This window comes from Rousettus aegyptiacus, unplaced genomic scaffold, assembly GCF_014176215.1.
Source record: "Rousettus aegyptiacus isolate mRouAeg1 unplaced genomic scaffold, mRouAeg1.p scaffold_m13_p_14, whole genome shotgun sequence".
Lineage (NCBI taxonomy): Eukaryota > Metazoa > Chordata > Mammalia > Chiroptera > Pteropodidae > Rousettus > Rousettus aegyptiacus.
In genome coordinates this window covers 9,028,233-9,052,124 of record NW_023416289.1, presented here as the reverse complement: position 1 = coordinate 9,052,124, position 23,892 = coordinate 9,028,233, and the positions used below count along the sequence as shown (strand labels likewise).

The following is a 23,892-nucleotide window of genomic DNA, read 5'->3' as shown; positions in this document are numbered from 1 at the left end:
GAAAAGCCTTATTAGTTTAAATTTCTTAAATTTCCTTTACTGGTTTTATTTGTTTGCTAGGAGTCAATACTTAAAATTATGAGACTGTAAAAATTATGTGCACAAGTTAATAGAATTATAATAACATGTCTTTTAATAAGGGTTGTTCTTTGGCACTTGAGATAACAGTAAATATAAACTTAATTATTCTCCATCTCTATCTGGGTGAAATTATTAAAATGTCATCTCTGAAAAATTCAACGTGTCATTAGTAATTATGTTTCTCTACAGTGTGTCAGCTTAAACATAATTTCTAACATCCTTATTAACTTTAATATCTTGAACTAATATTTCATTTAGTTAACTAATGAAAATCTTTGGGGGTGTGTACAACTTTTAAGTGAATATAAATTCACAAAGACAGAAAATACAAAAACACTAAGTCACTGAGCATGATTTTAATATTTCTTTCTTGCCTCTTAGTGTTACACATAATGGAATGGCCATTAGTTAACGGTTGAGAAGGAAGTACGGACACCTTTGGGCCATGCTGGTACACATGTTAACGTCTGCACTTCAGGTGATACAAAGGGACACAGTGTGTTCAGAATCACAAAAGTTGTCTTTTATGGGAACACTGACGAACTTAGGAAAGAGGCATACGACCACAGGTACGGGCTTTGCTGGTGAAACCTGGGAGAGGTGGAATGGATCATTTTTGGTTCCTACTAGACAAACTAATAAGGCAGTAAAAACACTGGCACACAGCAGAAAGATTGAATTACGAGCCCTGAGGCGTTATGAAACCTCCAGGAGGAAGCTAACTCCAAGGCTTAGTGCCACAGGTCTCCCGCTCGTTAACAATTCAGAAGAGTGTTAATAAACAACATCCATTACACAAATGTAAATAAAACCAGCCACATAAATGACAATAAATGAATTGGCTAAAGCAGAAAAATGCTGTATAAAATTTAGGTGAGCAGATATGTACCTCTGGGGCAGGAATTGGGTCCAGGGCTGACAAAGCAAAGTAATTACCTTGCTCAGCCACCATTACAACCAAGAGCCATATACCACAATGGAAAAAACAAAATCGAAAATCATCTTATTACCAGAGATTTTTTTTTTAAAAGAATACTATGCCTAGCATTATCTCCTCAAAATAAACGAAGTGAGATTTTTTTTTTTAAAGAATACTATGCCTAGCATTTTCCCCTCAAAATAAATGAAGTAAGTCCTTTCTATAAACATCTAATCTCCTAAGTGAAAACAAGCTTTATCCCTCAAACTTGCTGCTGATACAGGATGACCCTCGCAGATGTGACAAGCGCCAGAGGAAATTGCTCATTTTCCACTCTGAAGAGACCAACGGTAGCCTTGGTAACTTTACTGTATTTTTTTTTTTCAATACCTGCTGTTTCCTGTATTTGAGCAATCTGACTCTTCCGAAGAGTAAAAACTTTAAGGATGAAAATATTTTCCTTAATGTTCTTGTCTGTGGATCTCTCTCTCATAATCTCCCCATTTCTAAATCTTGTAATAATGTTTGTAATGGTATTAGGACATAGTATTCATTCTTGAATATCATTTAAGTCTTCATAGCTAATGTTTTATCTCTCTTATTGGATTATAGACTTCTTGACCCACCCACCCAAACTGCACTGTACAGCCCACAGAACCCAGGAGGATTCTTTATAATAGTAGATGTTGATAAGAGCTTAGTTGATTAGTGGATTTTAATACATCAGTTACATCTCTCTGTGATTCACAGATTTTCCTGAAAACTAATTCTGAAAGACAAAATTGCTTCAGCCCATCGTTAATCTTCCCTGATATGTTTTCACACATTTAGATGCTCTGAAAAATATACTGCCCATATGGCCTTTGGCGTTTCGGCATTTCTTCTAGTGCACATACCAAAATAATCCGTTATAATAATCCTTTTATTCAATATCTAAACCTATGTATTACTCTGGCCTACTTGTTTCTTTAAGTGAAAGTATATACACGCGCATAACTTTAAGAGTCAAACACTCTCTACTATGTCTTATTACCAAAACAGAATTCCATTCCATCCCCACATCCATCACCCCCTAGGAAAATCCTTCCAGCCCATTTGACTGTTTCTTCTGTTTTTACCTTCTATCTTAAATCTTCATATTTTAGCGTTACCTACAGACCTTCCACAGTGGACGCTCTCATTCACTCCCAACCTCCCCGACCGCACGCATGTACCGCCTCTCCCTCATCCTTCCCAGACGGTTCTATCACCATTTGGTCGGATCGGTCCTCTGTTTTTACATTATTTATCTAGGTAAACACTATTCAAGCCTTGTACCAAGATAACTTTTCCTTTCTTGCACATTTTGCTTTTCCTCCAGTTGGTAACTATCTTGTTTTGTTCATTTCCTTAGTTGGCTATGTACTTATCAATAATTCATCTCTAAATGCTCCCTCAAATATCTGACTCTACTATAAATACACTGGACACCGAAATACTCTACCTATTTTTTCAGTTTCCTCTTCTTGGAGACAACGGCCCTGAAGCTCCAGCCCGGACGAGCCTACCTCTAGGTCTGTCATGTGTAGCTCCCTTCGCCGTTTTTCTGACTCCCTAGTTTCCCGGGTTGATGCTATTCCTCCTCCTTAGAAAAGCTGAACGTTCACTTTCACGCTTGAATGATAATCTGGGTACAGAATCCTAGGTTACAACTCATTTTCTTGAGAATTCTGAAGGTACTGCTACATGGTCGTTAGTTTTCACTATCTAGCTTACTGTTCCTGTTTTCTCTCCCTGGAAGCTCCTGGGGCCTTCTCTTCATCCTGGGTCTTTCTTCATTCATTATGCTAGGTGCTTGGCGGGCCCTTTGAATCCGGAAATGCTTTCATCTTCCCTGGAGAATGAACTTCCAGTTTTCTGCTGGGTAAGGGAAGGGTAGGAAATTGCTCTGCAAACGTGGAGCGGGGACCCGGGACCTGACGAGGCCATCGAACAATACTCCTATTTTTAATATCTTCTCCATGCGACCTCCAGAGGTATCTGTACCACTCGTTCCTGAGCCATTTGGGGGTTCTGCCATGTATCTCACCGCTTTTCTGCCTGCCGTTTGGGGTTTAGCTTTCTCAGGTACCACTAACCTAGCTGCCTCCCAGGTCCCAAATTTTACTGCTGACATTACTTCTCCTTGCATGGTTATGTCTTTTCAGAAAAGCTCTACACGGACACTTTGGTGGGGTCAAGGAAGAGAAGAAATAAGTGTGTTCAGTCTACCTTCTGGTCGCCTTCCATTTTGTCCTTTAGAAAACATCTCATCTCTTAGCTTCTTTGATACCACAGTGTGGCTTTTCATCAACGTTCATTAGTGTCTCATTTTAAGTCCTTGTTTCTGGTTCTTCTTCCAAGACTCAAGCTCCAGGCACTAGTGTCCTCTCCAGGTCCAGAGTGGGTGGGCTTTGTTACTTGGTCTCCCTGTACTGTGCCTCCCCACCCCCGGCCCCTAGGTAGACGCACCCATTCTCACAGCCTGGATGCCATTTATGTGCTGCGGACTCCCAAGCTCCTAGTTCTAGCACCACTCCCTCCTCTGAGCTTGACTCACACCCGACTGCCTACATGACTTCTGCAGTCTGATGTCTCACGCACAACTCCGACTGCGCCAAACTGAGCTCTCGATTTTCTTCCAGTCTTTTCTATCTTAGAATATGGCACCGCTATCTACCCAGTTGCTCAAGCTGGAAACCTAGGAATTATCCAAGCTTTGTGTCTTCCTCAACCCCACATCCATGTTGAATCTGCCTCTAACATGTATCTTCAATCTATTCTTCTCTCCCCAGCGCCGTTGAGTTGACCCCTAGACTAGACCATTGCTCTCTCTTTGACCACTCTAAGTCTTCAAACGGTCTTCCTACCTCTACTGTTCTCCTCTAATCCTTTCTTCGTATAAGAGCCAAAGCAAACCTCTTAAAATGGAAACCAGAGCAGTCACTTACTTCTTAATGCCGTTTGAAGCTTACCACTGGACTTAGACTACAATCCAAACTCTATTTATAAGTCCCTAATTATCCTACAAGCTAATTTTATACCACTCTTCTCACTCACTGCGTTCTGGGCTTCCTTGTTTAAAATAACGAGTTACTTCTCCCACAGGTCTGCTCCCCACTGCATGGAAGCGCTTCCTGCTGCCCTCGGCATGGATGGCTCCTTGTCTCAGACCTCGGCTCCACAGAGAGGCCTTTCCCAATACACCTCAATACATCTTCTAAAATTCTTCTCCCTGCTCTCCCTGCCCCCAAATCCTTTCCATTTGCTCTTAAATACACATCATAATTTTTAATTATTTTAATTTTTCTCCTCCACTGATCTGTAAGTTCCACAAAAGGAAGGAATGTCCAAACACTGTGACAAAGAGTTTGATAGATATGAGTTGAATAAATAAATAAATAGCTCTACTTCCAATCCATAACTGAGGATTACAGATAAAACTACTTGTCACAATAAAAAGTTAATCTTCTCATGAAATGTAAGGGTTTTCACGAAGTTTAAACTAGACTAAAATGCTTCAGAAATTTCTGCTTATAAACAAGAAGCTAAAATTTCATTCCAAGTCTTATGTTACAAATTGAATTATAGAAGCTTTCAGATAATGACAGGAAAAGAAAAAAATGCATGCTCACCGATCCCTTTGTGAGGGTCAGGGGGACAGGAAACAAACTTGAGAACTTCCGCTCGCTTCTCTCTCAGCCCCCACCGATAGAGGATTTCTCCATAGCATTTCTTAAAGTCATCAAATTGCTGGGCATGGGCGGGGTCTAGGAGCCTAGAAAAAATTCAAAAGATCTCCTGTCAGTTCCTTTAAGAAAAAACAAGATGAACACTGAATGGCACTTGATATACCTTTCTTAATGCAAGAGTCCTAATTCTGGAGAATCTAAGCACTATCAAATTGCAGCTCTCACCTGCGAAGGTTGTTACCTTTTATTTTTATCATGCTGGTCACGTTCTCGCTCCCGAGGGTCACTGTAGGTCAGACTTCCGAAGCGGATTTCTTCTGGTGAAGACTCTCCCCAAGGTGAAGATATGTGTTCTATTTCTCTCCCCGCTGAAGAAAATCGAATGGGAAGGGAAGAAGGAAATCAGAGAAGACATGGAAAAATCTCTGAAAACTCTCATAAAGCAGTGTGTGTCCAATTTATTCCCTAAAATAAAAATAAGCCAAGTTGAACATCTTGAAAAATATAACTAAATAGAAGTCTTCTCTAGTTTTACCTTTCTGTCTAGGTATTTATTATTATATAACCTGATAATTAAGTATATACATAATGATTAAGCAAATTATGGTATAGTGATACAGTAGAATATTAGGCAGTCATTACTTATAAAGGCTTTTTAAACGATATTAGAAAATGCTCATAAAATTAAAAACCGAACACAAAATCACATATCCAGAAAGACCCCTCTTAGACCCCACATGCACAGAGACTGAAAGAAAATGTTCCAAAATGGTAACAGATGTTACTCGTAGGTGGGACGATCAGTGACTATTTTCTTCTCTAATACTGTGTGTTTTGCTCTTTTCTTCACTGTGCATGTATTACTTTTACAATCAAGAAAATAAGATCTTTTTTTTAAAAAAGCAATTTTAAAAACCCAGAAAACACAAATACATCTACTCATTAAACAGACCTTTATGGCCACCTGGAATCAGGTTTCACCTTATTTCTCTACGTTGGAAGAGGTACACGGGAAGAGACAGATAACAGGCAGTGACGGATGACCACGGAAGGGGTGTGTGATGGGGAAAGGACGGGGTTAGGTTTTTGGGGTGAACACTGGGAAGTCTCACTGTCAGTTTCTTAAGGTTATGGGATAAAAAAAACAACCCAGAAAGGCACAAAGACCTTCTAGAAATCGGCCTGTTCACACGTGAAACTCCAGGCCTTGCTGGCCACAGTATCACCATCATCCCAAATTTTTTAAAAAATGAGAAACAAGGAAAAATGTGGAGAATATACACCAACAAAAGATTACATGTTATTAACAATTCGCACGCAGCTTTTAGAGAACTAAACAGCCAGCGTGGACTACGTCGGTTCCGTACCTACCTATGTTCCAGCCACCGGTACTGAGGCCTGGGTCCGACATGCTGGAGCAGGAACCGGAGGACGTAAAGCTGGGCTGCAGAACAAACGGGAGCAGCATCAGACGATCGTCCCCCGTGACGCTTACCCTTAGGAAAAGTCAGACACAAACCAGAAAACCACGCGCTTACGTATCGACTATGGGACACTACGAGATTTGACGAGCGACTAGGAAAGGGCCCGAAAGGGTTTGGTATCCCCTGAGGCCGAGACTGGGCTTCGAACACGCTGCAGAGCATCGCCAACGTCTGGACGTCGCGGAGTCGGCAGTAATGAGCCAACCTAGAGACAGAGGTGAAAGGAGAACAAGTCAGGAGAAGGGAGGGAAGGAGGGTGCGAGCACAGTTGTGGTGGGTTGCTGCCAGAGGACAGAAAGAGAGGATGCTTAAGTCTTCCTCAGAAACCCAATCAGGAACCAGGGCTTTCAGCAGATGCGGGTCTACTTTGGGTGTGGCTACATTTGCTTTGGAATAAAATATAAGTATTACAAATGACCTAGAAAACCACTCTGAAAGTTTCTGGTTGGCATCTAGGCATGGGTTCAGACCTGCTCAAGAACTAAGCAGACTAAACTAACACCTGAGTGAGGCCATAAATGCTCTCTCCCAACTCTAGTGCTTTCTGGGAGGTTCCTATAAACTTCATTCATATAACCTAAAGCTATGCGAAGGTGCTCAGAGAACACTGCGCCACCACAGGCAGTGAGCAGACAGACTCAGCAGGTGGAATTAGGAAGACGAGCTATTAAATAGTAACACTAAGAAGCAGTTTTACCTTTTAGGCACTCACATCCCCTTTCCCCCTTTCAGCACCACCCGCCAGAATGTGAGGAACTTGGCCTCTGTGAAGGAATACTGATACCTTCCTACCAAGCACCGTCTTTAATACTTTTTAAGGTGCTTGCACACTCACTATCTCATCTGAGTCTCACATGAAGTGGGTAGAACAAGCACTGTCGTCGCTGCGTTACCACGAGGCAACCGAAGCGTGAGCACGTGTGCACCAGGTCTGGCCTCACCCGGTAAGTAAAGCCAACCTCCTCCCGAAGCGAGCGGCGCTTCCTTCTCTGTCAGGACCTGGGCCTCATTCTCACAGAGAGTCAAGTGGTTTCCCTGGTTGTAAATCATTTTGCACATTATATTTCCGGCTTGTCATATTACAGTACGATATGAATTCAATATTTTCCTAAATTGCTTAATAGGGTGAAAGCATCAGGGCTTTTGGAAAACATGAAAGCCAGTACGTAATTCTCTAATCTGCTCTCGGGGTGAAAGTCTACGGGATCCAAGACATTTGCCATCTCAAGAGCGCAAACTCTTGTGATCAGACTTATGGGATAATGAATGCACAAATCTCTACAGGACCTGTGAGTCTCAAATCCTTGTTACAGATGACACATACGCCACAGTTCCTTCTGCTACAAGAAGTTAGTTACGCACAGAAACTGTGGTGTCACAGAAAGGAAAGACCTCACCTCCACCTCTCATTCCTCAGGCCTCTGCGCTCTTCTTTTACACAATAACCCCCAAAGCACTAACAGACCTAAAATTCACACCTCTCATTTTCCTCACGTTTATGTCTCAAAACCTACAGGGATTCCAGCAGCTGTCGCCCGAATGGATGTCGAGCCCACGGAGTTTCCAAATCTGGGTCAGACTTTGGACCAAGGCAAAGATCTGTAGCTACCGTAGCCAGGGACCAAACCTGGACAAAACAAAAAGAAACACCCGAACTGAGATCAGTGAGGACAGGGAAGGGAAGCATGAAAGAAGCCCACCCCTCTCCACCTACATCCTGCCCTTACTACTCTCACAGCCAGAAAATACAGAATTTCACGCCCCACTCCAGACCTACTCAATCAGAACTGGAATTTTAACAGATTCTCAGGGCACTGTAACGTTTGAGAAACACTAGCCTTAAAAACTTTCCTTAAGCAAACTTCGGAGAAATGACACCATGCAATAACTTCAACAGGCTGTCTATCTAGCTGCTAATTCATGTGTCTTTTTTCTGTTGCTTCATTAGTGAACTGGCAGGGAGAGAAAAAAGTATCCTGCTTCACATTTAAGATCTGTCCTTCTTTAGTCAAATAATGAAAAACTTTGTTGCTTTCCTTAAAAGAGTTTCATTAAATTCTCTGAAGCTACAGAAAAAAACAGGCCAAGACAAAATAGACTTGGCTTTCTCTTCTGTTGACATCAAATCTGAGGAGTATCTCCAAACTTGGAATCTCATGGTGCCTGGAGTCATCAAACAGAAACAAATGTCGATTAAGCATCTACCAAACCCAAGATTCAGCACACGCAAAATACATCACGCCGTCAACGGCGCCCACCCAGCTCCATACATTTAAAACTGGAGTAGTGCTGTTGGGAAATCTTTCTCAGTAGCAACACGTCACTGTGTGCCCGCTGATCGGAAAGCACCACACTAGACTGTGAGATACCCAAGTGGAAGAAGTACAGTTTTGAATCAAGGAGCTTATAATCTAAGAAAAAAAGAATAGGTTAATAAAAATACTGAAAAACAGGTAGAGAAGCACATCAGATATATTTAAAAATCCATTAGATTATGTGGCACCAACACAGTTAAACGATGCACACAAGTATGGGTCCAAATGAGAGACCCGAGGTTCTGCTCCTCTCTGTCATCAATGACCCACCTGAATGGCTGCTGAAAGGGACAGAAAGGATGTTTACCACCCCGGCCGACAACTTAGGCATGTTATTTCTTCACTTATAACACACATTTCCTAACGCCTTCAACAGAAAGAGTTGACAGTTAGGTTTATTTCTGCAACTCTTTACGTAATTATAGGCACATCATCTTCGACATGCGCATAAAGAATTTTTTAAAATTAAGCGTTTGCATTGACGTCATTACTGTCCCACTAAAGAGTACCATACCACAAACTGAGGTTCACAAAGAGGAGGTGGCTGCCTAGGACCACACGACAAAAAAGTGACAAAGCCTAGATTTAAACTCGGGCCTGTCTGAATCCAGGGAGGGGTATTTCCACTTCACCTGGACTAGCCCGAGCTTCTGAATCAACCTAATGAAAACATAAAAAAAAAAAAAAAAAAAAAAAAAAAAAAAAAAAAAAAAACCACTCTAGGAAGTAATTTTTCACTAAAATTCAATTAATCAGATAAAAATCAAGGGAAGGCCATAGCTCTGGGTCATTTGGAGGGTTATGAGGGTGAAAACTGAGCAGATCGTTAGTAGTTAGCAGTGCCCATTGCTAATTTAATGCTCACACTAAAGAATAAAAGGTAAATAGAGACAGAGAATAGATTACTGGTTGCCTAGGGCCAGGTGGGGTAAAATGAGATTGAGCGCTAAGGAAGGCGGGGTCTCTCTTTAGGGTAATGAAAATGGCCTAAATTTATTTGTACTGATGGTTGCAAAACTCTGCAGAGCAACCTAAAAGCCACTGAATGGTACATTTTAAATGAGTGAATTGCATGGTATATAAACTATATCTCAATAAAGCTGTTAAAAAAAAATCAACGTAGGAGCAGCTTGCTTTAATACACAACTATGTCCTGTAAAAATGAAGGTTTAAATTTTTAAAGATCACAACATATTTTAACTCAGTGTGTCTCCTTAATCTAAAGGAATGTTCTAGAAACCTTTTATGACATGAAGTATTTTTAAAAGTAAAAAAAAAAAAAAAAAGAATTGAATTGAGGGTACAAACGGGAAAGATGTAGATACCCATATTTAGGTATGTAACAATCGCCATAGTACTAGAATAGAAAAGAGATGTAATAAAAAATACTCAGTAAGTGATTTAAGACCTTCCCAACTAGCACTAATAAGAAAAATATCCAAGGGATTTAGAAAGCTGCTCTAGCCCTACAGTTGAGCAAAGAAATGAAAATTGCAAAATGGGAGGCACACCTTGAAATGTCACTAAACCACAACTAGGAAGTGAAAACAATCTGCTCAAAAAGAAAATTCCAGATCTCCAGCAAAAGGGATGGAAAATACCTGAACAAGATCCTTCCTTCCAACAAGCAAGGCAGAAGTCGCATTCTTCTGACACGTTTCTTGAATATCATTTACATTCAGTCTGAAATTTACAAAGAATTTTAAAGTTTCTTTCTAGTCTAACTTCCTAAATCAATCATACCTGGTTTAACGAACAGACTGAAAACTGCCTCTTTGGTTATCACTCAAAATGTTTTATTCGTATTGGGCCTAAAGCTCCCTTTCTATATGACTTGAAGAAAATGCTTAACTGCTGGCTGATGTTATGCTTGGGTTCCAGCCTAGGGAAGGAGAAATCGCTCACCTCTCCGGAGTCAGGAGAGGAGGCCAGACTCAAAGACCAGTTTGCCAATCTGCTTTCCCGTGGAGGCCCCAAGCGCAGTGGTTGAATAAAAATGGATTCAAGTGCATCACTGTTGTTTCTAACACAGAGTAGCACACTATGCATCTCCTACAAAATAAATACTTTCTGTCATGTGTTCAAGTCCAGAGGAAGAGGTACCACAGGACTGCCCCTGTATGCTTGTTACTTACCTCCCGACTCCCTTTAACCAAAGTGGCTCTGTTTTCTCTATTGTACAGATTGGGTTTAGGAGGCAGAATTCAGAGACTGTTCCTAAGAGTTCTGCCCTGCTGTTAGGTACACTGTATAAGCCCCGCCCTTTAAATGCAGGTGAGACCAGTGAATACTAGTGGGATATCGCTCCCATGATTAGGTTATTATTATATTATTAATCGGTTGACTTCGAATTTGTCAAAAGGGAAATTATTCTGAGTGGGCCTGATCTAATCGGGGAATATCTTAGCCGGTGAAGCAGCCGTGAGAGACTGCCGCTGGTCTGGAAGATGAAATGAACCGCTTCTATGGGTGTAAAGAACCGAATTCTGCTCACAACCTGAGTGAGCTGGGAAGAAGACGCTAAGGAGTGGATAAGCACACCACCTGGTCAACTCCATGATTTCACGCTGGTAAGACCTGGGCAAGGACCCAGCTAAGCCACACCCAGACTCCTAACCCATGAAAACTGTGATAATAAAAGCATGCTGTTTTAAGCCATTAAATTTCTGGCAATTTGCTATGCTGCAATAGAAAGTTAATACACTGTACTTCTCCTAAAACTGCTTCCCCACTCCCCTTAAAACCGCTTTTGAAGAAAGGGTTCAAATAATTTTTAAAAAATACAACTTTGATAATAATCAGTAGTATTGTAATAACTATGTATGGTGTTGGATGGGTACTAGATTTATTGGGGTGATCGCTTCATAAGTCATATAAATGTCTAATCACTGTGTTGCATGCCTGAAACTAATATAATATTGTATGTCAACTACAATTTCATAAATAAATAAATATATGTAAATTTTTTCAAAAAACTTTGATGATCATGCCTAAGTGATAAGCATGGCACACTTGATATTCTGAACTTACATGTACAGTTCTCCCAGTGACTTGTGAACAGGAAGAAGGCATGCAATATCCTGGATGATAACCTTCCCGGCAGCCTTGATTGGTCGATTGCTGGAGTCCGATCCCTCGCGTTTACTTTTCCATCTCCTTGATTTCTGGGGGAAACGACAAGTTATAACTAATGGGGACTTGGCTGAATGAAAACTATAGTTGCAGAGCACATCATAGTTGGGTCATTGGTAATTTGCAGATAATTTGCATTACATCATGCCCACAATTATATGAATCAGCATCTACAAGAAATTAAAGGATGACAAAGGGCATTGAGCTCTTGGTCCAAATTCTTAACAATAATAAGCCATACTACAGGACTGTATACATTCTGCAGGTGCTCAAAAACAGGTACCTTGAAGCCAGAATTTAAAAAATAGAGAAGAAAAAGAACAGCAAGTTAGTAAAGACCACAAAAATGTGGGAGAAGAGCAACTTTTAAGGCTGGCTTCAGCCCTAGGTTCAAAGTTCTCGTTTGAAACCAATCAAAGTTTTTTTTTTTTTTTTTCCCCTTCTCAGAGAGTTTTAATAGGATTTGCTGAGAACATAATCCAGATACAGCAGTGTGGGCTCTGCAAACCTTAATCTATGGTAGGCAGACTGAAAACCTTAGCAGCTCAAGGAGAATTACCCTGTTTTATTTCTAAAAATGATGTTTTTAGAATGTCAAAAATACTTGAGCAGAGGGACGTGGGTAATAGACATGGAAAATCATTAGCAATTATCCTATTTCCCCGGAGCCTTACCTACAGATGGCTACAGAGGAGCCCACTGTATGAGGAAAATGGCAGATGTCACAGAAAATGAGAATTATTAGAGTGTAGCCCCATCTGGTATCTTTAAATGACAACCCACCAAGGGAGTGATATTCTATTTTATTTTCTTGCCAGAAATTAAAAAGGGGGCCACAAAAGTGACTCAACTCAGGAGGGAGGTGACATATTAACGAAGAAAGCAAAAGGAGCTAGTGAGAGCGTCTGCAATTTGGAGTCGGAAAATCAAGGTTTGCTGGTCTTTTTGCCACGTGTGCTGGTTCAAGGTGACCCCGGGCCAGTTACTTATTTGCTGTGAACTTAATCTCCTGTCTCCCCTCGCTCACTGGTCACTGTGGCTCAGGGTGAGCCGTGCTGTTCCAATCTCACCAGGTTAATAAGAGCACAATGAAAAGGTGAGAGTGCAAATGGTGTCCACTGAAAGAGTGCAATTTCAAAATCTACAGTTTTTAGAAATGTGTAGAAATCCACAGGAATTTAGATTAGATCATTATTTAGATGACTAATTCGTTTTCCACAAGTGATTTTGATACAATCACTCTGATATAAATTAGTCACGTTGAGCATTTCTTACCACTGATGTCCCATCTGATCCCCAAAGTTGCCCAACGCATGGAACTTTCTACGTGACTGGAGAGTGTTATGGAATCTAGGAAATCCAGGACACTCGGACTTGGCTCACAGAAGGTAAATGAGGTTTAGCTGAAGAATCTGAATTGCTTATCATAACTGGTAAAGACATATCCTACATTATCAATATGGACCTTAACCCATTTGATCTTAAGAAGCAGTTCAGTTCCTAATTACTATTTATCCATTCACAAGACATTATTCTACAACAGAAGAGGAAGCTTAATCTATTATTGTGGGGTAGCCCTTCAATTCCCTGCTAGCCTAGGTTATTTTCTAAAAAAGAATTATGTGTGTACTCACTAGCCTTTCTAGCCACAAATATCCTGACGTGGGTGCAAGTAGGGGGAGAATGTGCTGAAAAGCAAACAATCTGTCAGAATGGGCTGGAGCCAGGCAGTGTTAACGGACACAAGACGATGTCATCACGCGTGCACTAGTACTATCACACGGCTGGTTCTAAAGAGTGTAACTGGCATACGTCTACCCAGCAATAACAGGGTCAGCGCGATGTGCTTAACTGGAACAGGGGGGCTCTGAGTGCCCACACTCATGGCACTGTGACTTTCAACCTCGTTTCCAGGAGTATAAAAATCCAACTAACCCACAGGTCCCACATAACTGGGCGTCAGGGATGAGATTTAGGGTACTGGATTTTAAAGGGAGAACGAGAAAAAGAGAATGAGATAAAAGAGAAGGGAGAATGAGAAATCAGAGAGGAGAGATGAGCATGTGAGAAAGGAGAGGTTATGCGTGTGTATGCGTGTGTGCATGTGTGTGTGCATGTGTGTGTGCATGTGGGGGGGGGGAAGGGAAGGAAGATAGAGAAGGGAAGGAAGGAGGGAGGAAAGGAGGGATGGCCGGAAAGAGGGAAAAGATCTACACTAAAAAGATTCAGCTAAGAAGGGAATATGATCCATGTAATCTGGTCATTGGGTTGGTTGGAAGGCTTTTAAAATGCTGTTCCAGGCACCCTGGTTCCTTATTACAAAGAGAAAATGAGAAGCACTTGAACAATTGAGCAATTCATTATAGCTGCATTTAACCAACTGGGAAATAAACGAAGCCTCATGAGGGACGGGGTCTACAGCTTTCAGACCACCGTGAAAACCACAATTCCCCGACTTTTTAAAAAAACCTGACAAAATAGAATACTAAGTGGTTCATTTGCAAATAGACTAGCTCGCTGAAAAATGTTTTTCCTAGCAGAGTTGAATTTTTTCCTAAAAATGATCATTTTAAAATGTCAAAAATACTTGAGCAGAGGGACGTGGGTAATGGACATGGAGGATCATGAGCAATTATCTTATCTCCCTGGAGCCTTACCTACAGATTGGCTGCGCAGGAGCCCGTATGTGGGAAATGAGATGTCCTGGCCACAAGTCTGAGTGCACAGATGTCTGACTTAGGATTTACGGGCTCGCCTGTTGTTAACGTCAGCTCCTGCTATGAACTGCTCACTCCGTGTGAGCGTGAGGCTCACCACAGCTCACGGATGGAGTGGGTGCCGCCTCCATCACTCTGTCCACACTCAGGAGAGCTGAGATTTGAACACAGGCCTCTCAGGTGGCTAAGCCCATACTTGTTAACCTGTTTTTAAGAGCATGATTTTAGATTAAAAAAGAAAAAAATTAAGTCCTGACTAACACTATGTAGTTTGGTCCACTTTTCAATGGATCCCTTTCTGCACATAAGGAGATCAACATCGGATTCTAGCGAGGCCTACCCAGCACGCCGTCATCTACAATCATTCACTTCTAAAGTCACTTCTCTGCCAAGCACCATGGCTATGTTCTGCCAAGCCAGACTGTGTGCTGAGGACTGCCAGGAGCAAGCCACAGCTGCAGCTACGGGGCTCCACACGGGGCACGCCCAGTTCACACCAGATGCTGTGTTTCAGGCCTGGCTCAAGAGCCTGGACCTCGCACCATTTTGTCGCCTTTCTGGATGTGAGGATTAGGTGCGTTCAAAGAGAAGATGCCTCAGAGTCCAGAGAGATGCCTTAGGACTCTTCCCTCACTTGCAGTCTTCATTGGGTTAGAGATCGATAGAAACAAATCAGTGTGAGGCATCAGTAAGTATCTGATGAATGTGTAAAGACGGGGTGTTGGGACAGCTTTCTGCAATTACCCTTCACTGACTTATGGAAATCACAGTCTGTATTTCCTGGGCCTTCCTTGTCAACTTCTTGAGACTCCAGGCTTCTAGGTACTCCTCTCTTTGGTCTGTATTGACGATGTATAGGTGATGTTTTATGGTAACTCATTAAGCTACCTTTGAGCCTATAATAGGAAAAGCTTCCCCAACACAAGGTCAGAGAAGTAACTAATTATAGCTACCATCAAGAATCAAAATGTAAAAGCAATTTTGGAATAGCACTATTCATTCATTTAATCCAGCAAGGAATTACTGCAAAACATTATCGAAAATCTTTAAGGGGTCACAAAACATAGTTCTTAAAAATTCATTGGTTAGTGGCTTTAAAATATGAAATATCTCCCCTCCAGGCTACAGGGGTCCCTCTGTAATCCTGTCTAGTAGCCAATTTCTCTGGGGACTCAAATAAAACAAAGCTGCCTAAATGAAGACATGCTAAATCCAAAATCCTTGCTGGACAATTTTTCAGGGTGTTTCTTCCAGAGCTTTGCCAACAAAAATGGTTCACAGCCCATCCCCAAGACTTCCATTTCCCGTAACATCTTGCTGGAGATTTTCGGAGTCTCTCTTATCTGTGCAGCTGTCAAGTGACAACACACAGAGAACAAAGACGCACCAGGCGGAGGCATGGCCCTGGTCTTTCCAGGGGAGGGGAGGGCACGAAGGCCCAAATGCCCCGCTCAACCTCCTGCACTGCTCCAGCCCCACTCTGACAGGCTAAAACGTGGATACTTTTCTGTGACGTAAAATCGGTACCTCTGAGAGGCAATGGACTCTGCGCTTCTCCTCGGCCTTCTCAATGCCCCACCAAGAGAAAATGCCCCTTCCCCACAGATTTCATGAGCAGGATTGAGGGGAGAGACAAAGCAAGACAGACAAATCATCACATAATGAGCACCAGGATGCTCCTCTGAACATACCAAGAAGGTGTTCATGGAATTCCGGGAGAGAGGACAGGGAAGAAAGGAGCTGGGTGGGAGGGAGAGGGAAGGAGGCATTGGTGCAAACAGCACTGAATGACAACCAATAGCCAGCTTGCGACTGTACCACCATGTTACTGCTACAATCGGAGGCCACATCGATGCCAATAAATGGGTTAAATGTAAAAACAGCCCAAGAATAAGCCACCAACTGCTTCGCAGCAACCCCATCAACAATGCATAATCAGCAGAGTGGGCAGTGAGTCAAAATGCGTGCCTATTTAAATAGCAGTGGGAGCAGGGACTGCTGGGAAAATCGGTGGAAATTCAGCAGTCGGTTGGCTGGGACAGGCTTTTTGAGAAAAGGTGGCCACGCTCGCGGCTCCACCTGCAAGCTGTTGGCAGCAGTGGTGCTTGTTAATCAGGGCTCCTGATTTCAACTGGCTTTTATACGAAAAGGCTATAGAACTATTCCCCTAAATATATATATATATATTTTTTTTTACACCAAATGAAATTCATGCTAAAGCCTCAAGGCTGCCTTGCACCAGCCTGAGGTCACCGTGGCACCACTGAAACATGAAGAGGGTGGGAGAGGAAGACAGAAGAGGAGAGATGGCCAATGGGAATGAGTAAGAAAGAAAGAAAAGGAAGAGAGAATGTTCATAGCAGAAGTTTAACTGTCAAAGCGGAATATTAACGGTAAGGAAAAAATTTGTTCCAGAAAATTCCCAAAGGATAAAAACTAGCTTATGCAGCATGCCAGTGAAGCAGGTGGGCAGTTCCCTCTTTGAATTAGACCAAGACGATAAAAACGGACAAAATGGTGTAAGCCTCTTATATCTTCCTCTGCTTCCCCCTATGCCAAAGGTAGGCTTTTGAAAGTTCTATGGAATTATAAAAACACTCCAAATGAAATCAGGTGAGCTAAAGCCTTGCAATCAGGGTTCTTTCCAAGAAACCCTGTGTTAAGCTTCTTTTTCAAAGAAGTCCATTCACAATCCTTAACAGTATCGGTGTTCACGCATTTGAAACTGTGATGGAACAAGGTGGCCGTCGTAGGTGCCCGACTCCCAAGAGTGAAATTTAGTGTTGCTAGTCCTGAAACCCAGCCAGCCTGTCGTTTCAGGTGCCTCAAAGCCAGGCAGGTGGCATTTTATTCTTGGGCCTTTGGGCAGAGACAGGATTAGTCAAGGAGAGCATTTGCACAGCGCACAGTACCGGGAAGTCGTTAATTGCTTGTATGGACCAACGTCGCCGGGCAGAGCGAGGAGACATCTGTGCGTGAAAACGTTACACCCAGAAGGAGGGAAGAAAAACACCAAGAAAATTAAAAGGGAAAAATGTAGAATAAAATAAAAGCTTCCCACAACCTGATGGATTAAAAGATACCATAATATGCTGAAAAATCGGGATTGAAATGAGTAAAAAATCTGAACCTAAGCACAGCAGTGTGTGGCTTCCCTCACCTCCCGCCCAACCTGTCACACTCCAAATGCAGCTCCAACATCATTGTCCTTCGGCCGAAACACATTTCAACAAGCATGGAGGCTAAGGTCCACACCGCTCGGACAAAGGCACCACGATCGAGGTCTGCGGTTCTCCAAAGAGCATTAAGATCATAGTGCAGGTGCGGAAACTGGTGGACCCCGGCTTTCCCTTCAGGAGCACATGTATGTGCGAGAAGCTTCTCACTCCTAAAATGGAAGTTCTTCAAATGACTCAATACTACGTTTCTTTTTTTGGTGTGTGGCTGGAGGGCACTGGGGAAATTGGAAGTCTTGACCTTGGGATGACAGGATTATTTTGAGAGTGAGGCCATGGGGAAAGGAGAGGCCCAGAGAAATGCGACAGAGAGGGAGCTAGGGCTGAGGACCTACACTCTCGAGGGCACTCTCGCTAATGACATAAGCAACAGTGTGAAACTGGGAACATAAACACTGTTTATGGAAATCAGAAATTATTCTAGCAACTTCAAGACCTCCCCAGTTATTTACATTAGCGTTATTTTAGTAACAAACTGAAGCAAACGTGGGAGGTTGCAAAATTGTTTAAATGTTTATAGGGTAATGCCTAATGTGTTCTAGGCCTTCCAATTTACCCTTGGAATAAGCAACATTTCATCAACTATTAATAGCTGATCCAGTTACCAAATGAATGTTAGCATCTCTCTGTGCTTTCTGACTTCCTATGATGGTTTTTTAGCTGTCTCACTTTTTTTTTTTTTTTTTTTTTCAATTTTTAGGAACAAACCTCAGAATTCCATCTGGAGAACGTTTGGCTGAATATAACTTCATGGCCTAAGTAGGGTAGGTTAAAAACACACAAAAACAAGAGAATGGAACAATAATCCCTCAATGGCTCTATAAAGACTTTTTTGTAATCTTCAAAATATGTTTTAATTCCTTCATTGCTGTCCTTTAATGCAGTTATATTATTTTCCTTTATTCTTACTCATTTAAAAATCTTAGAGGTAGAAATCTAAAGGAGAATAGAAATATGTAGGAGAAAAATCTGATCTGAAAATGAAGACTTAAGCACAGAGAAATTTAGCAAACTGGAATTTTTCCAGAATAAAAGTAATGAAAGTGATATTACTTGACATGTGAAACTAGATATCTGAGAACCAGAAAATACTCCTCAAGGGACAATACTATATTCCCTCGAAGAGCAAGGTAAGACCAAAATAAAACCAATATCATGGCTATATTTCAATTCTTTAATCCTCCCTACTTGCCCCACGTAAATGAGATGGACATGAATTTCAATGAAAAATGAATTTATTTGAGACTAATAAAATAACTGACTTCTTAGGTTGAACCACATGAAACTTTTCTTTAAGGTCAAAAATAGTCAAATATCACCAATTTCATATGATTTAACCTAATAATTACTATATGTCATCCACTAAAGCATTCCTCCCCTCCCCAGGACTTCTAAGAGTTGTTGTAATGTTCTGTTTCTTGGCCAATATAACTGTTAATTCACTGAATTATATGCTCATGATTTGTGAACTTTTCTGTACTTATACAGCAATAGGAAAGTTCAATATCAAATGACCAAAAAAAAAGCATCTCCCTCATTTTACATGATCGCTATCTAGAATAAAACTCAAAGACTACTTACTATGTCTTCTTCAGGGACTATTTATCATAGCCCATTCTCTGAAGAGAAGTAACCCAGTGGGAACCGCCCCAAACCAAAATATCACAATCCTTCCTTTGGCCCCTCTTTACGATTACAGTGTTTACAGTAAGAGGCCAGACCACCAAACACAAGAATGTAGGCTTTACGAACACTTCTGCGTTAGGAGAGGTCCCACCTTGGGACACGAGTTATTTTAACTAGACATGGCCTTTACACACTACCACAAGCCAAAAGTGCTAGCCCATGTATTGTGCCCAATTCAAAACCAAGCATGAGTAGCACATGACACTATTCAAAAGTAATTCAGAACTGCCTCATCGACTATAAGATCTCCTCGGCCTAAAGAAAATTTCCACATTTATCCAACAATGAGTTTGTCTGGCTGGTATGTCAATAAGAAAATGCCTCACTTCCAACCAGTTTATCAAATCATCTAATCAGTTACCTGCTAGCTTGCAGAAGAAGAAAAAGAATTTTGAATGTAAAGGACTTGGGAAGATATAGGTGTTCCAGGAAAGTTTATGATAGTTGGGTGGGGCGTGGGGGAGAGAATTCCATCAGAGTATGAAGACGGGAACTAAAAATCATTTCCCCTACTTGACTACATGGTTTTCCCCAAGGCCACTGGTCCTGTCTCAAGCCTCAGTTGCTGCCACTTTTTCAGTCACATACAATCCAAAAACCAGACAAAGTCAGAGATGGCCAACCATCTCTGTGAAGAATGTTAGACACTATACTGCGATCGAAGTAAAGATGCCTCTAACGCTTGCTAGCGAATTTTGTTTTAGTGATTCAATTTTTAAAATTTAATTACAGTCAATCATCAGTTCTCAATTAGTGGGGGACAACAACAAAGAATCCCTAAGGACTGAGTTTGTGGTAGCTCCGTGGTAGCCCTGTTTAAAACATCATGTCAGTTAAAAGCCGGTTTTAAGCCAGACTCCCAATCTTGACAAAAAGAGTTCTCAGAATCCTTCCTACGCTCTGCCAACATTCTCTTCATTGTCGTCACCAAAGACTTCTGACAGCTTAATAGCTACTTTAGAAATGATGAGTTCCTTAAGAACCCAGGAACATAAGGACAGGTTCACGTGATTTTTATATAAACTGGTCCATTCAAATGCGTACTTCAATGTAGAGTTAAGAAAAGTATAAAACATTTTAGAGATCAACTTTAAAACTTCTCGGAACTCCGAAATTCCAAATATATCAAGATCCTAAGCCTCCATAAACACCCATCAATTTGTTGACAAACATCAGAACACCAAAGACACCTGAAGGTAAATTATTCTATCTAAAAGAATGGGAATCAACTTAATGAATGGGGATTACACGGATTGGATTAAATGGGGAAAGACTATGGATTGTAAGAACTCATCCCTCCCCCTCTCCCGCACACACGCACACATACAATTTTCAGTAGTTGAAACCAACAGAAAGGCACAAAGCAAGAGACTGTCTTGAACAAACTGATTATCAGAGGGAAAGGCTTCAGATTACTAATTGAGCTGCTGTGTGCGGCAGGCAGGCGACACAAGGAATGAGAATCTAGGGAAGGGAGAAGAACCGCAGGCCGTGGCTCTGCCGCTTACCCGCTCCTTGTAGTAGAAGGAGCTGATGGAGACCTGCTCCTTCTCGCTGCGCGTGGGGCTCCCACTGTACAGCCGAAGGTTCCCAGGGGCCTCTGTGCGGATCTTCATGGGCGCAATCAAGCCAGTGTGATAAGCAGACAAGGCTGAGAGAGATCTGCGGTTGAAAATGCAGGATTATTCATACTGGCATCAGTCTTTCCGTATTAATAAGTAGTGCTGTACTTGGCACTTGATGAAACCAAGAGGAAAAGATGAATAAAATGTGGGAAAAATGGAAACTCAAAAAAAAGAAACAAACAGAACTTTTAGAACCGAAAAATGCTTTGTCTGCAGAAGCACAGAATGTTTCTATGATTATATACATAGGAAACTCAAAGGAATCTACAAACTGCTAAAACTAAGAAGTGAATTTAGATACATCTATTTATAAAAATCTACTGTATTTCTATACATTATAAATAAACATTTTAAAAATTTCATTTGGAATAGCATCAAAACACATGCTAGGAACAAATTTAATTTTAAAAAATATGCATTGAAAATACAAACTATCACTGAGAGAAATTAAAGACCCAAAATAACAGAGAACTATATCACGTTAGTGGATTCAAAGATTCCATATTGTTAAGATACCAGTTTTCTGCAAATTGATCTACAGAGTCAACACAATTCCAATCAAAATATGAGCTTTATTATAGAAACCAAGAAGTTGATTTCATATTTTACAGAAATGCAAAAGACCTAGTTAACCAACACAAACCTGAAGAAGAATAATAAAATTGGAGGACTTAGACTACCAGATTGGAAGACTCACTATATAAAGCTACACTAAGAGTGTAGCATTGGAATAAGGAGGGACCAATAGATCAAAGGAAAAAATAGAGTCTAGAAATAGATCCACAAACATATGCTCAATTGATTTTCAACAAAGATATCAATGCGAATTCAATGAGAAAAAGAAAATCTTTTCTGTAGGTGGTGCTGGAACAACTATACATCTCTACTGAAAAAAAATAAACTTTGATCCCCTACCTCACATGATATAAAAAAATTAATTTGAGATTGATTATAGACCTTAATTAAGGAATTTTAAAAAGAATACATAGAATATTTTCATGACCTGGAGTAGGCAAAGAAAGCGCTAAGCATAAAATACAAAAAGTGGTAAACTGGACCGCATCAAAATTTAAAACTGCTGTTTATCAAAAAAAAATCAATAAAAAGGGAGAAAGAAAAGCCACAGATTAGAAGAAAATCAATACATACATCTAGCAAAATGTGCAACCAGAATAAAAAACTGCCACAAATAAATAATAAGAAACACAGTCCAAAAAAAAAAAAAAATGGGCCAAATACTAGAACAGGAACATCACAAAAGAAAATACCCAAACGGTCAGTTAGCACACAAAAGTGGCTCAGTATCATTAGTCATCACTATGGAAGTGCAAATTAAAGCCACAATGAGATGTTAACACAACCATTGAAATGACTGAAGTTGAAAAGCTTGAACATTACTTTTTAGAGAAGATGTGGAACAACCAGAATTCTGAAACACTGCTGGTAAAGAGTATAAAATGACTCAACCACTGGGGAGAGACTTTTTGGCAATTCTAATAAAATTAAACTTATACTTATCCCATGACCCAGGGATTCAATTCCTTGGGTAGAGAAATGAATACACGTGTTCATAAAAAAACTTGTATGTGTAGGTCTACATATAATAGCCTCAAACTGAAAATTATCCAAATGTCCATCAATAGGAGTATGAATTTAAAAAACTATTATTTTCATACAGTAGAACTACTGATACATGCAACAATGTAAATCAATTTCAAAAAAAAAAAAAAAAAATTAAGTTTAGTAAAATATGCCAGACATAAAACACTACATACTGCATGATTCTATTTAGATGAAGTTCGATAATGGAAGTCAGAGGACTGGTTTCCTCTGGGTAAAGGGACCAGGGAACTTTTGGGGTGAGGGCGAGGCTCTCTGTATCTTAATCTGGGCGCTGATCATCAAGATATACATTTTTACATTTGTGTGTTATAAATTATACCTCAAAAAATACTGTTATTCTATAGGAACATTTTTCCCTCTGATTCAAAGTCCAAATATATTGTTATTTCCCTTTGAGAACAGGTGATTGTTTTCTATTCCAACCTTTTCAAATAAGGGACCTGGTGTAATATCAGGTCTCTGGCACTTAACTCCAATTCTTGTGGGGCCAAGGTCTCATCTGCCTGGGTTACTGCAGAGACTGGCAAACCCCCAGGACAGCAGTAGTGCCTGCTCACATACTTGATTCAATCTCTTTCCTTCCTGTGTGCTCAGCTATTTGTTCATAAGTATACAAATTCTATTACAACAATATATACGGTGTTTGTAGCAGGAGGATTTCCAAGTTATCTTAGTCACTATACTGAAGAACCAGAAGTGTGTGGTACATAACTAATGGTTAAATTAAAAACAAAACAAAACAGAACAGAACAAAACAATAATTTGGGAGAGGTTTATGTATGTTGGCGCTGGGGAATATGAGAACTCTATACTACCCGCTCAATTTTGTTATGAACCTAAAATTGCTATAAAAGATAGTTTATTAAGAAAAAAATTTTACAGTATGATTGAGCAATTCCACTCCTAGGTATAGACCCAAGAAAAATGAAAATATATGTCCACACAAAAAAACCTGTACACAAATGTTCATAGCAGCATGATTCATAATAGTCAAAAAGTGGAAATAACTCGAATGTCCACTGACTGACTGATGAATAAATAAAATGGTGTGTGTGTGTGTGTGTGTGTGTGTGTGTGTGTGTGTGAGAGAGAGAGAGAGAGAGAGAGAGAGAGGGATGGAACAGTATTTGGAAATAAAAAATAAAGTGCCAATACATGCTACAATATGTATGAGCCTAAAAACATTATACCAAGTGAAAAAAGCCAGTCACAAAGGACCACACATTATATGATTCTATTTATATGAAGTGTACAGAATAGGCAAATACAGACAGAAAGTAGCTTAGTGTTTTCCCAGGGCTAAAGGAATAGGGAACTTGGGGGAGAGGGGTGACGGCTAAGCAATATAAGGTTTCTCTTTGGGG

At 40.7% G+C, this 23,892-nt stretch overlaps 1 protein-coding gene across 3 annotated transcripts in view; it reads right to left on the bottom strand.

Moving 5' to 3' along the window:
* Nucleotides 1-23,892, bottom strand: part of WDR59 (WD repeat domain 59) — a 67,512-nt gene that overhangs the window by 2,253 nt on the left and 41,367 nt on the right. For 2 of the 3 annotated variants that reach the window (XM_016143871.2, XM_036231348.1), the window contains 9 exons: nt 20,789-20,942; nt 17,271-17,327; nt 11,540-11,673; nt 10,111-10,192; nt 7,709-7,821; nt 6,249-6,399; nt 6,082-6,154; nt 4,952-5,078; nt 4,654-4,796 (listed from right to left, as the gene is read on the bottom strand). In XM_016143871.2, coding sequence (XP_015999357.1) covers nt 4,654-4,796; nt 4,952-5,078; nt 6,082-6,154; nt 6,249-6,399; nt 7,709-7,821; nt 10,111-10,192; nt 11,540-11,673; nt 17,271-17,327; nt 20,789-20,942 — 1,034 coding nt within the window. The remainder of the gene's footprint in view (nt 1-4,653; nt 4,797-4,951; nt 5,079-6,081; nt 6,155-6,248; nt 6,400-7,708; nt 7,822-10,110; nt 10,193-11,539; nt 11,674-17,270; nt 17,328-20,788; nt 20,943-23,892) is intronic. The other variant, XM_016143878.2, reaches the window with a different exon arrangement.